This window comes from Saimiri boliviensis, chromosome 12 (genome assembly GCF_048565385.1).
Source record: "Saimiri boliviensis isolate mSaiBol1 chromosome 12, mSaiBol1.pri, whole genome shotgun sequence".
Lineage (NCBI taxonomy): Eukaryota > Metazoa > Chordata > Mammalia > Primates > Cebidae > Saimiri > Saimiri boliviensis.
The window spans coordinates 409,140-424,317 of NC_133460.1; the positions used below are offsets into that span (position 1 = coordinate 409,140).

Below are 15,178 nucleotides of genomic sequence, written 5' to 3' on the forward strand. Positions count from 1 at the left end.
TATTTATTTATTTTTGAGACAGAGTCTTGCTCTGTCACCCCGGGTGGAGTGCAGTGGCACGATCTCGGCTCACTGTAGCCTCTGCCTTGGTTCAGGGAGTTTTCCTGCCTCAGCCTCCCAAGTAGCTGGGACTACATGCATGCACCATCATGCCTGGCTAATGTTGGTATTTTTAGTAGAGATGGGGTCTCACCATGTTGGCCAAGCTGGCCTTGAACTCCTGACCTCAAGTGATTAACCTGCCTGGGCCTCTCAAAGTTCTGGGATTACAGCCATGAGCCACCACACCCAACCCAACTTTTAAATTTTTTTAAAGAGATGGGGTCACATTATGTTGCCCAGGCTAGTCTTAAACTCCTGGACTCAAACAGTCTTCCCATCTCGGCTTGCCAAGGTGTTGGGATTACAAGCATGAGCCACCATGCCCTGATTACATCATTCTGTGGGCTTTTAAAAATTTATTTTTTATAGAGACAGGGTTTTTTCATGTTGGTCAGGCTGGTCTTGAACTCCGGACCTCAGATGATCCGCCTGCCTCGGCCTCCCAAAGTGCTGGGATTACAGGCGTGAGCCACCATGCCCAGCCTCCATGGACTTTTAAAGCATTTTTTGTCTCAAAAAGTGTATGTTCTTAGTTATCTAACCAGTATATCTCTTAATACTTGTATTTACTGAAAATCTGTTTCCCTATTTAAGTATTTTCAAGTTCTCAATAACTGTACATGAAATTAATAGCTTTCATAGTCACAAATTATTGCAGCATTTTATTGTTATATTAAATATGCTTTTACACATTAGTTGACAGAATTTAAGCATAGAAAGTACATAAAGCAGTTTTTGCTCCAGTTACTACTAGAATGCTGACCTTTATTTGAAAGTAAATATTCAGGCCAGGCGAGGTAGCTCATCCCTGTTATCTGTCATTTTGGGACTTTGGGAGGCTGAGGCAGGAGGATTTCTTGAACCCAGGAGTTTGAGGCCATCCTGGGCAACATAGTGAGATTCCTGTCTCTAGAAAATTGAAAACTAGCGAGGTATGGTAGCTTGTTTCTGTGGTCCCAGCTACTCTGGAGGCTGAAGTAAGAAGGTAAAAGGATCGCTTAAGCCCAGGGCATCAAGGCTGCAGGGAAATTCAGAAATGCTACTGAAGGGTCGGGTGTGGTGGCTCATGCCTGTAATCCCAGTACTTTGGGAAGCTGAGGTGGGTGGATCACCTGAGGTCAGGAGTTCCAGACCAGCCTGGCCAACATGGTAAATGCTGTTTCTACTAAAAATACCAAAAATATTAGCTGGGTGTGATGGTGCATGCCTGTAATCCGAGCTACTTGGGAGGTTGAGGCAGAAGAATCGCTTGAATCCTGGAGGTAGAGGTTGCAGTGAGCCAAGATCGTGCCATTGCACTCCAGCCTGGGCAACAAGAGTGAAACAACATCTCAAAAAAAATATATATATATATAGTACCACTGAAGTTGGTCTCCGATTCCCTAGCATTCCAGAAGCAAAATAGATTTTGAGCAAATACTGAGTTTGTTTAAACTTCTAATTCAGTCGGAATTTGTATTAGGGTACACTATAAGGTACAAATCTAACATTTTTTCCAGGTAGGTGCCCAGTGGCCTGTAAACTAGAACTGCACCTGCCATCTTTTTACCAATGATCTGTGATGCCACCTTTATTGTAAATTAAATTCTTGTCTGTTTCTGGACCTTTGGTTCCTCTGTTTATAACCAGTAGCATATAATTGCTCATTGTTGAGGCTTTATAGTAGTATGGGCTGAGTCTGGTAGAGCTGGTTCCGTGATCTCTTTTTGAGAGTTCTCCTGGTCATGCTTGTTTCCTTGTCACAGGATCTTTCAAATCAGTACAATTTATTCCTCCAATAAAAACGATTAAGGTGGTATGAAATTTATCAGTTCAGCTTCTGGAGAATTCATTTCTACGTGATTTTGAGTCTTCCTCTTTATATACACAGGATGTCTGCATTTCTGCAAGCATTCTGTACCCTACATATTTTATTACGTGCATTCCTGAATATTTTATCTTTTTTGTTGTTTGACATGTCAACCTTAGGGTCACTTTAACTGTTACTGGTATTGTACTCCAAAGTATTATCCGTTTGTTGTTGGTGGTAGTGTGGATTTTTTTTGTTTGTTTGTTTTCATTTGTTTTTCGAGAGAGGGTCTGGCACTACTATCAACATGTAAAGTACACAAAGCAGTTTTTGCTCCAGTTAGAAGTAGAATGCTGACCTTTATTTGAAAGTAAATATTCAGGCCAGGTGGGGAGTGCAGTGGCATAAGCATGGCTTACCTTGAATTCCTGGGCTGAAGCAGTCCTCCTACCTCAGCCTCTGAGTAGCCGGAACTATAAGCACAAGTCATCATGCCCAGCTAGTTTTTTTACTTTTTGTAGAGACAGGGTCTAAACTATGTTAGCCAGACTGGTCTTCAACCCTCCAGCCTCAAATGATCCTCCTACCTTTGCCTCCCAAAGTGCTGGGATTATAGGCATGAACCACCATGCCTGGCCCCTTTGTTTTTAATCAGGTACTGTAGTGACTTTATCCTGTCCACTACTTCCAAAAACCCTGTGAGAATGGGTAGTAATATAACTCCATCTAAACATTAAAATATTGAAAAATGAATTGATACATCCATTAATTAATTAGTGCAGTTATTCATTTTGCCATTGAAAGAACTGAGGATGAAGGAGGTCAAGTTGCCTAGAGACACCCAGTGAATTGTAGGTGGAGGAGGAGCTGGGTGTGAACTCCTGGGTTCCTCTCCAAACACGTGCTTTTAACCACTATGGGCTATAGTTAGCAGGATGTGAAAGGTCTGGGGACAGACACAGGGTCAGTAATAAAAATGCTGGCACTTACAGATGTGTGCTTATGTGTAAAAACATCTGTTGTGTGCCTTCTGTATGAGTTCCTTTTGTTTTTTTTGAGACAGTCTCCCTCTGTTGCCCAAGCTGGAATATAGGCATGATCTCAGCTCACTGCAACCTCTGCTTCCGGGTTCAAGTGATTCTCCTGCCTCACCTTCCCAACTAGATGGGACTATACGCATGCACCATCATGCCTGGCTCATATTTGGTATTTTTAGTAGAGATGAGAGTTTAGTATGTTGGCCAGGCTGATCTTGAACTCCTGACCACAAGTGATCTGCCCGCCTTGGCGTCCCATAGTGCTGGAATTATAGGTGTGAGCCACTGTGCCTGGCCTGTGTGACTTCTTTTTGCCACTCCTGCCCCACCACAACCCGGCATGAAGGTACTATTACTACCCTTGCTTTGCGTGAGAGAAAACTGAGGTGCAGAGAAGATGGTTTCTTGAGAGTTAAAATGGATTGCTTTGTTACAGCACTTCACAGTGCCTTTACCACAGTGAACAGTCTACACTGTTCACAAGAAGGGGTCATGAGCAGGGCAGCTGGGCTGGTACTGAACATTTTGAACTTCCACTGAAAGGTTAAAAATGATCTCTTCGGCCATGTGCGGTGGCTCATGCCTATTCCTAGCACTTTGGGATGCTGAGGTGGGTGGGTCATCTGAGATCAGGGGTTGAAGACCAGCCTGACCAACATGGAGAAAACCCACCTCTACTAAAAATACAAAATTAAGCCAGGTGTGGTGGCGCGTGCCTGTAATCCCAGCTGCTCGAGAGGCCAAGGCAGGAGAATCACTTGAACCCAGGAGGCAGAGGTTGCAGTGAGCCGAGATGATGCCGTTGTACTCTAGCCTGGGCAACAAGAGGGAAACTCTGTCTCAAAAAGTGTGTGTGTGTGTGTGTGTGTGTCTCTCGCTGTCTCTCGCTCTCACTCTCTCTTCTTAAATGCATGTTATGCCGGGCACATTGGCCCATGCCCGGGATCCCAGTAACTCAGGAGGCCAAGGAGGGAGGATCGCTTGAGCCTGAGTTTGAGGTTGCAGTGAGCTGTGATTGTGCCACTGTGCTTCAGCCTGAGAGGCAGAGCAAAACCCTGTTTCTTAAAGAAAAAAACCACCACAATCATGTTACTGTGTTTTTTATTAGGTTTTTTTTTTTTTTGAGACAGAGTCTCATTTTGTCACCCAGGCTATAGTGCAGTGGCAGGATTTTTTCCAGCTCACTACAACCTCCACCCCCGAGTTCAAGCAGTTCTTCCACCTCAGCCTTCCAAGTAGCTGGGATTACTCTACAACTGGCTAATTTTTATATTTTTAGTAGAGACAGGGTTTTGCCACGTTGGTCACGCTGGCCAGGCGGGTCTCAAACTCCTGACCTCTGGTGATCCACCTGCCATGGCCTCTCAAAGTGCTGGGATTACAGTCATGAACCACCACACCCGGTCATTATTAGTTTTGCTTTTTTTTTGGTTTCTTTCTTTCTTTTTTTTTTTTTTTTTGAGATGGAGTCTTACTCTGTTGCCAGACTGGAGTTCAATGGCACAATCTTGGCTCACTGCAACCTCCGCCTCCCAGGTTCAAGTGATTCTCCTGTCTCAGCTTTGAGAGTAGCTGGGATTACAGGTGCGCACCATCACCGCCAGCTAATTTTTGTATTTTTAGTAGACACAGGGTTTCACCATGTTGGCCAGGCTGTTCTCAAACTCTTGCCCTCAGGTGATCCACCCACCTCGGCCTCCCAAAGTGCTGGGATTACAGGCATGAGCCACTGCACCCCGCCTATTAGGTTATTTTTAATACCAGTTGGCATTGTGAGCCTACAAGAGAAGATAGAGCATACTGCTCTTCTCAAACCACCAGATGGCACATGCAGTCCTGATAGGGCTTTGGCATATTGTTGAGTGCTGTGTGGAGCAGCGTCTTATTTAATCCTCACAATAGCCTGTGCACCTCATGTACTACGATGAGTCCCATTCTGCAGGTGAAGAGCCTGTGCCCCAGGAGGTTAAGGGACTCGCCTGCTCCATGGCATCTAGGAAGTTTGGTGCTGGGACTTGTGCCCAGGTATATCTGACCTTTCACAGCTCCTGGATCCGTGGCACTGGGTGGATGCCACAGTTTGTCCTCTTGGATAATTCTGCTTTTCTCTTCTGTAGAGCCACAATCATGTCTCTGGAAGACTTTGAGCAGCGCTTAAATCAGGCCATCGAAAGAAATGCCTTCCTGGAAAGTGAACTTGATGAGAAAGAGAATCTCCTGGAGTCCGTTCAGAGACTGAAGGATGAAGCCAGAGGTCAGGAGGCCTTGGTGTCTTTCCCAGCGTGGTCCTCTCTCCCTACCTGAGCAACATCCTGTGCCATGGCCTCTCCCAGCATTACCTTTACAGGGACCCTGCACCCCTGCTCTGCACCCAGGCTGTCTAGTCAGAGGGTGGGGGACTGCACCAGGCAGACTCTGAAAACAGTCACACATCCAACCCTGTAAGGACCTCTTACGGGTATTTAGAGAAATAGCTTTGGGGTTCACAGATTAAGCTCTTGTATTGGGGTTCTGCCTCTGGGCAGCAGAATTCATTTCCGGAAAGATGTTTCCTGGTCTGTAATTCACACACACAGCAAACCAGCCTGATGCTCAGTAGGAACATAGGTTTTGTGGGGAGAACCTGGCACAGTGACTCACACCTATAATCCTAGCACTTTGGGAGGCCGAGGATCTCTCGGGCCCAGGAGTTCGAGACCAGCCTGGACAACATAGTGGAACTCCATCTCTAGAAAAAAAATAAAATTGAGCTGGGTGTAGGGGCATGTGTCTATAGTCCCAGCTGCTCAGGAGGCCAAGGTGGGGTGATCCCTTTAGCCCAGGAGGTGGAGTCTGCGACGAGCTATGATCGCACTACTGCACTCCAGCCTGGGTGACAGAATGACACTCTTGTCTCTTAAAAAAAGGAAAAAAAGCTTTTGTGGGGAGAGATTTTTGGTGGAATTGCAAGCTAGTCTATTGGTTTTTTTTTTGAGTAGATGGCAACTGATAAATTTGGCTTAGAACTTTGAGCATTTGCTCTTTAGTGGTTGGCACTTACAGAGGTAGAACGTTCAAACTGTAATGAGATGACTGGCCAGGCACAATGGTTCACACCTGTAATCCTAGTGGCAGGCCAAGGCAGGCGATCACCTGAGCTCAGGAGTTCGAGACCAGCCTGGACAATGTAGAGAAACCCCATCTCTACTGAAAATAGAAAACATTAGCTGGGCTTGGTGGTTCATGCCTGTAATCCCAGCTGCTCAGGAGGCTGAGGCATGAGAATCACTTGAACCCGGCGGGTGGAGATTGCAGTGAGCCAAAATTACACCATTGTGCTTCAGCTTAGGTGACAGAGTAACTCTGTCTCCAAAAAAGGAGACATTATTAGTGGACTGTCCAAGTTTGTTTTTAAAGTTCCAATTAATTTTTTTTTTTTTTTTTTGAGATGGAATCTTGCTCTTTTGCCCAGACTGGAGTGCAGTGGTGCTATCTCAGCTCATTGCAACCTCTGCCTCCCAGGTTCAAGTGATTCTCCTGCCTGAGCCTCCCAAGTAGCTGGGACTGTAGGTGTGCACCACCATGCCTGGCTAAGTTTTGTATTTTTAGTATAGAGACGGGGTTTCACGATGTTGGCCAGGTTGGTCTTGAACTCCTGACCTCAGGTGATCTGCCCACCTCGGCCTCCCAAAGTGCTAGGATTATAGGTATGAGTCACCATTCCTGGCCCAACTGTTTATAACATTAATTTGCTTTCTCATGTGGAACCAGTAGGTGGGGGATTAAAAATAAAAATTCCTAAGTTAAAAAAAAGCAGTTGTTCCTAGATGCCTATCAATAATGAACTGGTTAAGTGAGTGCATAGATATACTTTGTGAAATGTTCGTTAAAATGAACAAGGTATAGATAGAAATGTTGTCATAGAAAGATTGCCAAGGCTAGGCACAGTGGCTTATGTCTGTAATCTGAGCGCTTTGAGAGAGAGAGAGGCAAGAGGATTGCTTGAGCCTAGGAGTTCAATATTAGCCTGGACAGCATAGCAAGACCCCCATCTCTTCAAAAATAAAATGTAGAAAAATTAGTAGGCCTGGTGGCGTACGCTTGTAGTCCCAGCTACTTAGTAGGCTGAAGTGGGAGGATGACTTGAGCCCAGGAGTTGGTGATTACATTCAGCTATGATTGTACCAAAGCACCCTAGCCTGGGTGATTAAGCCAGACTCTGTCTCTAAAACAAACAAAAAAGATTGCCAAGACATACCACTGACGTGGGGAGAGCAAGTCATGCACGGGACGTATGGTATGTTTCCATTAATGCTTAATAAAAATCCTTCCTATTTTATGCTCAGTAGATACACACATATCTATAAAGTTTATGTTTGAAAATGCAGAGAACAGCCGGGCACAGTGGGTCACACCTGTAATCCCAGCACTTTGAGAGGCCGAGGTGGGTGGATCACCTGATGTCAGGAGTTCGACACCAGCCTAGCCAACATAGTGAAATATGGTCTCTATTTAAAAAAAAAAAAATTAGCCGGGCATGGTGGTGTGTGCTGTAATTTCAGCTACTTGGGAGACTGAGGCAGAAGGATTGCTTGAATCCAGGAGTTGGAGGCAGTTAGCTGAGACTGTGCCGTTGCATTCCAGCTTGGGCAACAGAGTGAAACTCCGTCTCAAAAGGAGGAGCGTTTGGCAGTAGTATGGAAAGCATACTTATTTTCGAAATAGAGTGTCACTCTGTCACTCAGGCTGCAGTGCGGCGGCGTGATTTCAGCTCACTGCAGCCTTGGTCTCCCAGGTTCAAGCGTTTCTCCTGCCTCAGCCTCCCAAGCAGCTGGGACTAGAGGCGCGCACCACCATGCACAGCTTATTTTTTGTATCATTAATAGAGACAGGGCTTTGCCATGTTGGCCTTGAACTCCTGACCTCAAGTGATCCTCCCATCTGGGTCTCCCAGAGTACTGGGATTATAGGTGTGAGCCACTGTGCCCCGCCTTTTTTTTTTTTTTTTTTTTCCTTTTTGCCATGGTCTCACTCTGTCACCCAGGCTGGAGTGGCATGATCACGGCTCACTGCAGCCTCGACCTCCTGGATTGATACGATCCTCCCACCTCGGCCTCCCAAGGTGCTGGGATTACAGGTGTGAGCCACTGCATCTGAGCATACTTTCATTTAGTATTCTAGATATACTGCTGTGTTGGAATTGTTTTTTGAATAATAAAAGCATTAGTATGTCACTGCCGTAGCTTTTTAGAAATCTAAAACCATTTTGTTTTTTACTTAAAAGAAAAGTCCTGTAGAGCTGCAAGTCTTTGGGTTTCCCTTTATTTGGGGTTTCCAACTGGAGTTTTTCATCCCAGTAGATCTATATCCTGACCAGTATCTACTGTTGAACCTCTCCTCCTGCACCCTGCCAACCCAAAGCCAAGGACTTCAATTCCCTTTTTGTTTCTGAGACAAAGTCTCACTCTCTTGCCCAGGCTGGAGTGCAGTGGCACAATCTCGGCTCAATGCAACCCCCATCTCCTGGGTTCAGGTGACTCTCATGCCTCATTCTCTTGAATAGCTGGAATTACAGGCGCATGCCACCACACCTGGCTAATTTTAGTATTTTCGGTAAAGATGGGGTTTCATCATGTTGGCCAGGTTGGTGTTAAGCTCTTAACCTAAAGTGATCCCCCTGACTTGGCCTCCCAAAGTGCTGGCATTGCAGGCATGAGCCACAGCGCCTGCTGAGGACTTGAATTCCCTAATCCTTTTCCTGGCACAGATTTGAGGCAGGAACTGGCCGTGCAGCAGAAGCAGGAGAAACCCAGGACACCCATGCCCAGCTCAGTGGAAGCTGAGAGGACAGACACAGCTGTGCAGGCCACGGGCTCCTTGCCATCCACGCCTGTCACCCATCGAGGACCCAGCTCAAGTTTAAACACACTGGGGAGCTTCAGACGTGGTAAGGGGAGTGGGAATTGGAGGATTTTCTTGGTTTCACAGTGTGTTCCTGGGTAAGAATCTGGGGTGGGTCCTGGGGGTGTGATGATTTGCACCAGGCTCAGAGCCTGATTTGCTGTCAGGCTTTGAGCAGACAGTAGACTGGGATGTTCCTTGGGATGGGCATTGGGATCAATGAGGAGTGTCTGGGTGGGAGGCAGTAGGGAGTGGTGGAGTCTGTGGTGAGGTGGGAGATGGAAACCCCAGCCGGAGGGAGTAGCTGCCCCTCTGCAGCTGTAAGGAATGGCCCTTCATCTGCAGCTTTTTCCATTCTTCATCAAAGCCAGAGATCCTCTTTTTTGTTGTTAGATTTTTGTTTTGTTTTTTGGAAATGGGATCTTGCTCTATTGCCTAGGCTGGAGTGCAGTGACAGGATCTTGGCTCACTGCAACCTCATTCTCATGGGCTCAAGTGATTCTCCCACCTCATCCTCTGGAGTAGCTGAGACTAAAGGTGCTCCCAACACACCTGATTTTTGTATTTTTGGTAGAGATGAGGTCTTGCTATGTCACCCAGGCTGGTACCATATTCCTGGACTCAACTGATCCTCTCGCCTCGGCTGATCTCAAAGCGCTGGGATTACAGGCATGAGCCACTGCATCTGGCCCCAAATCCTCTTTTTGAATATGAAACCTCCCAAATTTGAAATGTCAGTAACCAAATATGAAAAATGAAAAGCATTCTGTGGGTGTGGTAATACATCCACCGAGAGCTAGACTTGGTGTAACCTGTGCTTGTGGAGAAAAAACAAGAAATCTGAGTTCTCACCCCAGTGCCTCTGATAGCTTCCGATCAGGCCTTTTATAGCAGATATTAATAGCAGACACTTATGAGGTGCTCAGTATGCGCCAGCCACCCTGCAACCGTCACTGCAGGCCCAGGATACAAGTGCTGTCCCCATTTGATGGACACGAGGCCCTGAGTTCAGCAGAGTCATGAAGCAAGTGAATGGCAGATGGATGGGGATTCAGACCCAGGCAGGCAGGCTCCAGGGCCTACCCTGCCATCTACTGCCTTATCCCTTAGCTCATCCCTTGGTGGTGAAGAGACCAGTGAGACTTCTAGAATCCCAGTGCAGAGCCCTTTTGTTTTGTTGAGATGGAGTTTGGCTCTGTGGCCCAGGCTGGAGTACAATGACGCGATCTTGACTCATTGAAACCACCTCCTCCCAGGTTCAAGTTGATGCTCCTGCCTCAGCATCCCAAGTAAGCTTGGATTATAGGCGTTTACCACCATGGCTGGCTAATTTTGTATTTTTAGTAAAGACATGGTGTCACCATGTTGGCCATGCTGGTCTCAAACTCCTGATTTCAGGTAATCCACCTGCCTCAGCCTCTGAAAGTGCTGTGATTACAGGCATGAGCTGCTCCGCCTGACCCCGGTCTAGAGCCAGTTTGCGTACTTTATTTCAGTTTTTTTAGAGAGACAGTTTTGTTCTGTGGCCCAGGCTGGAGCTCGCTCTAGCCTCCAACTCCTGGGTTCCAGTGATCCTCCTGTCTCAGCCTTCTGAGTAGCTGGGACTAGAGGCATGCAACTCCATGCCTGACTATTTTTCCACACTTTAATATGCATGCAGCTCATCTGTGGACCTTGGTAGAATGTACCTCAGATCCAGGGGGTCTTGGGTGGGGCCTGAAATTCTGCTTTTTTTTTTTTTTTTTTTTTTTTTTTTGAGACAGTTTTGCTGTGTTGCCCAGGCTGGAGTGTGGTGGCATGACCTCAACTCATTGCAGCCTCTGCCTCCTGGATTCAGGATATTCACATGCCTCAGCCTTCTGCATAGGTGGGATTACAGGCACCTGTTACCATGCCCAGCTAATTTTGTATTTTTAGTAGAGATGAGGTTTTTGCCACATTGGCCAGGCTGGTCTTGAACTCCTGACCTCAGGTGATCCACCCACCTCGGTCTCCCAAAGTGCTGGGATTATGGGTGTGAGCCATTACACTCAGCCAAGAGATTTTGCAGTTTTGACAGTTCTCAGGTGCTGTTGGTGCATGGACCCCACTTGGAGAAGACAGGCTCTGCAGGACCCTTGTAAAACTGGATTGCCCTGTCTGTAGTTCCTGTATCTATCACAGATGCCATGACGTTAATTAACTGTATGGATTGCCTACAATTTTTTTTTTTTTTGAGACAGAGTTTCGCTCTTGTTACCCAGGCCGGAGTGCAATGGCGCGATCTCGGCTCATTGCAACCTCCGCCTCCTGGGTTCAGGCAATTCTCCTGCCTCAGCCTCCTGAGTAGCTGGGATTACAGGCACGTGCCACCATGCCCAGCTAATTTTTTGTATTTTTAGTAGAGACGGGGTTTCACCATGTTGACCAGGATGGTCTCGATCTCTTGACCTCGTGATCCTCCCGCTTCGGCCTCCGAAAGTGCTGGGATTACAGGTGTGAGCCACTGCCCCGGATTGCCTACAATTTTAAAAGGATTTAGGATTTGTTTAAAAAGACTGACATGGCTGGGCATGGTGGCTCCTGCCTGTGATCCTAGCTCTCTGGGCGCCTGAGTCGGGAGGATCGCTTGAGACCAGAGTTCACAATGATCAGCTTGGCAGCATAGTGAGATCCTGTCTCTATTAAAAATTCTTTTAAAAGGCCAGGCATGGTGGCTCGTGCTGGCAATCCCAGCACTTTGGGAGGCTGAGACCGGCGGATCACTTGAGGTCAGCAGTTCGAGACCAGCCTGGACGACATGGTGAAACCCCGTCTCTACTAAAAATACAAAAATTAACCGGGTGTGGTGGCCCCTGGTTGTAATCCCAGCTACTCCACAGGCGGAGTCAGGAGAATTGCTTGAACCTGGAAGGTGGAGGTTGCAGTGAGCTGAGATTGTGTTATTGCACTCCAGCCTGGGTGACAGAGCAAGACTGTGTCTCAAAAAAAAAAAGACTAACGTAAAAACAAACATTTGATGTAGTCATCATCACAAGGACTTGAAAAACTGGTTGTCATGTAGGCCTTAGGTGTGTGATGCAGTTAGCTATTGAAAGAAATAGGGTAGCTTCTAGGATCCGAGGGAAGTTACCCGAGTCCCTCCCTTCCACGTGGTTTTGGGTCTCTAGCTGTTAGTGCATAGACATGACTGTAGCTTGATGTGTTATATGCACATTCTTTTGCACACCCAGGCCTGGACGACTCCACAGGGGGGACGCCCCTCACGCCTGCAGCCCGGATCTCAGCCCTCAACATTGTGGGAGATCTACTGCGGAAAGTTGGGGTAAGTCCACACTTCCCTGGCCTTTGGTGCCTTCCTGCCTGTCCTTCGGGATATATGAAGGGGTGGATCTTACTCTAGTTCCTTCCCTCTTCTCTCTTTCTTTTTCTAAGAAACAGGAGTTTTGTCCTGTTGCCCAGGCTGAAGTATAGTGGTATGATCACAACTTACTGTAGCCTCGAACTCCTGGGCTAAAGCTGTCCTTCCACCTTAGCCTCCCAGGGAACTTGGACCACAGGTATGCACACCATGGCTGGCTAATACTTTCATTTTTTGTAGTAATGGGGTATGGCACTGTTGCCCAGGCTGGTCTTAAACTCCTGGTGTCATGTGATCCTCCCATGCTGGCCTCCCACAGTTCTGGGGTTATAGGTGTGAGCCAGTACAGCTGGCCCCTTTCATAGCAGTATGGTAAGTTTTAGGTGTGACCGTTCCTCTGGTGTCCCTGGGAGTCATTAGAGCTTCCTGTGGGAGTTACTGCTGGACACTCAGAGCTCTGACTCTAAGCTTTGCCTCGGAATATGTATATCTCTTTCCTTGTACCATTTTTCCTCGAGGCAATTTGGAAAATAGGGTGATGTCCTGTTTTTCCTAAATTTGAAAAAACTGAGGAGCATTTAGAAACTGTCTTTTGGCTGAGTACAGTGGCTCATGCCTATAATCCCAGTACTTTGGGAGGCCAAGGTGGGAGGATCACTTGAGCCCAGGAGTTTGGCACTAGCCTGGGCAACATGGTGAAACCGCCTGCCCTGACTTGCCTCTACAAAAATGCAGAAATTAGCCAGGCATGGTAGTGCACACTGGTAGTCCCAGCTACTCAGGAGGCTGAGAGGTGGGAAGATTGCTTGAGCCTGGGAGGTCGAGACTGCAGTGAGCCGAGATGGCACGACTGCACTCTAACCTGGGTGACAGAACACAACATTGTCTGAGAAAAGAAAAAACTGCCTTCTGTTTTGTTTGTTTGTTTGTTTCTCAGGGGGTTTAAGAGAATCTTGACACTTTGCAATGCCAAGGCGGGTGGATCACTTGAGGTCAGGAGTTCGAGGCAGGAGATTGGCTTGAACCCGGGAGGTGGAGGTTGCAGTGAGCCGAGATTGTGCTACTGCCCTTCAGCTTGGGCAATAAAGTGAGACTTGGTCTCAAAAAAAAAAAAAAAAAAAAAAAAAAAAATCTTGAAAGCCTAGGGCAAAGAACTTGGCCTTTCAGCTTTTATGTTAATTGCAGGGAGAGATCCTTTTGTGCTTAAGCAATAACATAGGTATTCTTTGTAGCTGTTTGTTTTATTTTTAAAAACGATGCCCGGAAGGCCACATAATTTAACTTCTACCAGGTTGTCACTGTGCAGCAGTGTATTCATACAACTTAATAGAAGCTTGCATCTCATTTCTTTCATGTTACTGCTTTGGCTATTGGTTGTCTGGCTTGCTTTTCTGTAAACAGGTCCATGTTTTAATAGCCTGGTTGAGGTACAGAGAAGCCTGGGGGTGCTGTCAGCATCCTTTTGGTTTCCTTGGGATCTCTTGCAGCCAGACTAAGTCCTTGTCAAACCTCCTGCCATTCTGCAGAGGTTTAATAAGGTAAGCCAAAGAGGGAAGGATTCCAGAAGTGGATTTCATATTTCCTACGGGCAGAGTTGGATAATTGGTAGCTTATTGATTTTTCCAGAAAGCTTTCATTTGTTTAAAAATTTTTGTAATTAAAAACTTTTTTTTTTTCTTTGAGAGACAGTCTCACTCTGTTGCCAGGCGCCAAGCTGGAGTGCAGTGACACAATCTCGGCTCACTGCAACCTCCGCCTCCCGGGTTCAAGCAGTTCTCCTGCCCCAGCCTCCCAAGTAGCTGGGACTACAGGCACACGCCACCACGCCCGGCTAATTTTTGTATTTTTAGTAGAGACGGGGTTTCACCATGTTGGCCAGGATGATCTCGAACTCCTGACCTCAGGTGACCCATCTACCTTGGCCTCCCAAAGTGCTGGGATTACAGGCTTGAGCCACCGTGCCCAGCCAAATCTTTTTATTCATTATTATTTATTTATTTATTTATTTTTGGCCAGGCGTGATTGTGCATGCCTATAGTCCCAGCTACCCAGGAGGCTGAGGTGGGAGGATTGCTTGAGCACGGGAGGTCGACGCTGCAGTGAGCTGTCATCTCTTTCCAGGAAGCTCCCAAACATTTGTAAAAATGCTTTGTAATTTAAACATTTTTTTTTCATTAAAAAAATTTTTTTTTATTAGGTGGGCATGACTGCAGATGTATATAATCCCAGCTACTCAGAAGGCTGAGGTGGGATCATTGCTTTAGCCTGGGAGGTTGAGGCTGCAGTGAGCTGTGATCTCACCAGTGCACTCAGCCTGGGTGACACAGCAAGACCTTATCTAAAAAAGTAAAAAAAATAAATAAGATGGGATCTTACTTTGTTGCCCAGGCTGGTCTCAAACTCCTGATATTAAGCCTCCTGCCTTGGCCTCCCAAAGTGCTGGGATTGCAGATGTGAGCCATTGTGCCTAGCCAGCTCCCAAATACCTGAGGTGCTTGGTTCTGAAACTGGCATATACATTTGTTCCTCCTGGGGTCCCACCTTGGAATTCCAGTTCACAACAGTTTGAGAACCACAGTCTGGGGTTCTTTCCTCTGTATGGGCTCTGGTGAGACAGAATAGTCCTTGCCTATAACTTGAGAGATAAAAAGTGTATTTTTCTCCAGGCACTGGAGTCCAAACTTGCTTCCTGCCGGAACCTAGTGTATGATCAATCCCCAAACCGAACAGGTGGCCCAGCCTCTGGGCGGAGCAGCAAGAACAGAGATGGCAGCGACAGACGGCCAGGCAGCACCAGCGTGCCTTTGGGTGATAAAGGGTCAGTACCTTTTAATAAGCCTCTCGCTGCTGGGGAGAACCGACCTGCCCCAGGCCAGAGACAGTAGCCCCCAACCCACAGCCATGAGCTTTTTTTTAAATTACGGGATGATTTCAGCAAACCTTATTATCTCCTGTGCTCCCTGTAGGCAGCATTAGGTGGTGTCTTCTGGCTTGGTCAAAGGGCTAAGGAGAGGGTCTTGTTTTGTGAGA

The 15,178-nt window shown here is 46.9% G+C and overlaps 1 protein-coding gene across 11 annotated transcripts in view; it reads left to right on the forward strand.

Annotated features, from left to right (window-relative positions):
* The window catches only part of NDE1 (nudE neurodevelopment protein 1), a 76,044-nt gene that overhangs the window by 40,874 nt on the left and 19,992 nt on the right, over positions 1 to 15,178 (forward strand). For all 11 annotated transcript variants that reach the window (XM_074381603.1, XM_074381605.1, XM_074381604.1 and 8 more), the window contains 4 exons: positions 5,046 to 5,182; positions 8,675 to 8,854; positions 12,021 to 12,112; positions 14,815 to 14,966. In XM_074381603.1, the coding sequence (XP_074237704.1) occupies positions 5,046 to 5,182; positions 8,675 to 8,854; positions 12,021 to 12,112; positions 14,815 to 14,966 (561 nt within the window). The remainder of the gene's footprint in view (positions 1 to 5,045; positions 5,183 to 8,674; positions 8,855 to 12,020; positions 12,113 to 14,814; positions 14,967 to 15,178) is intronic.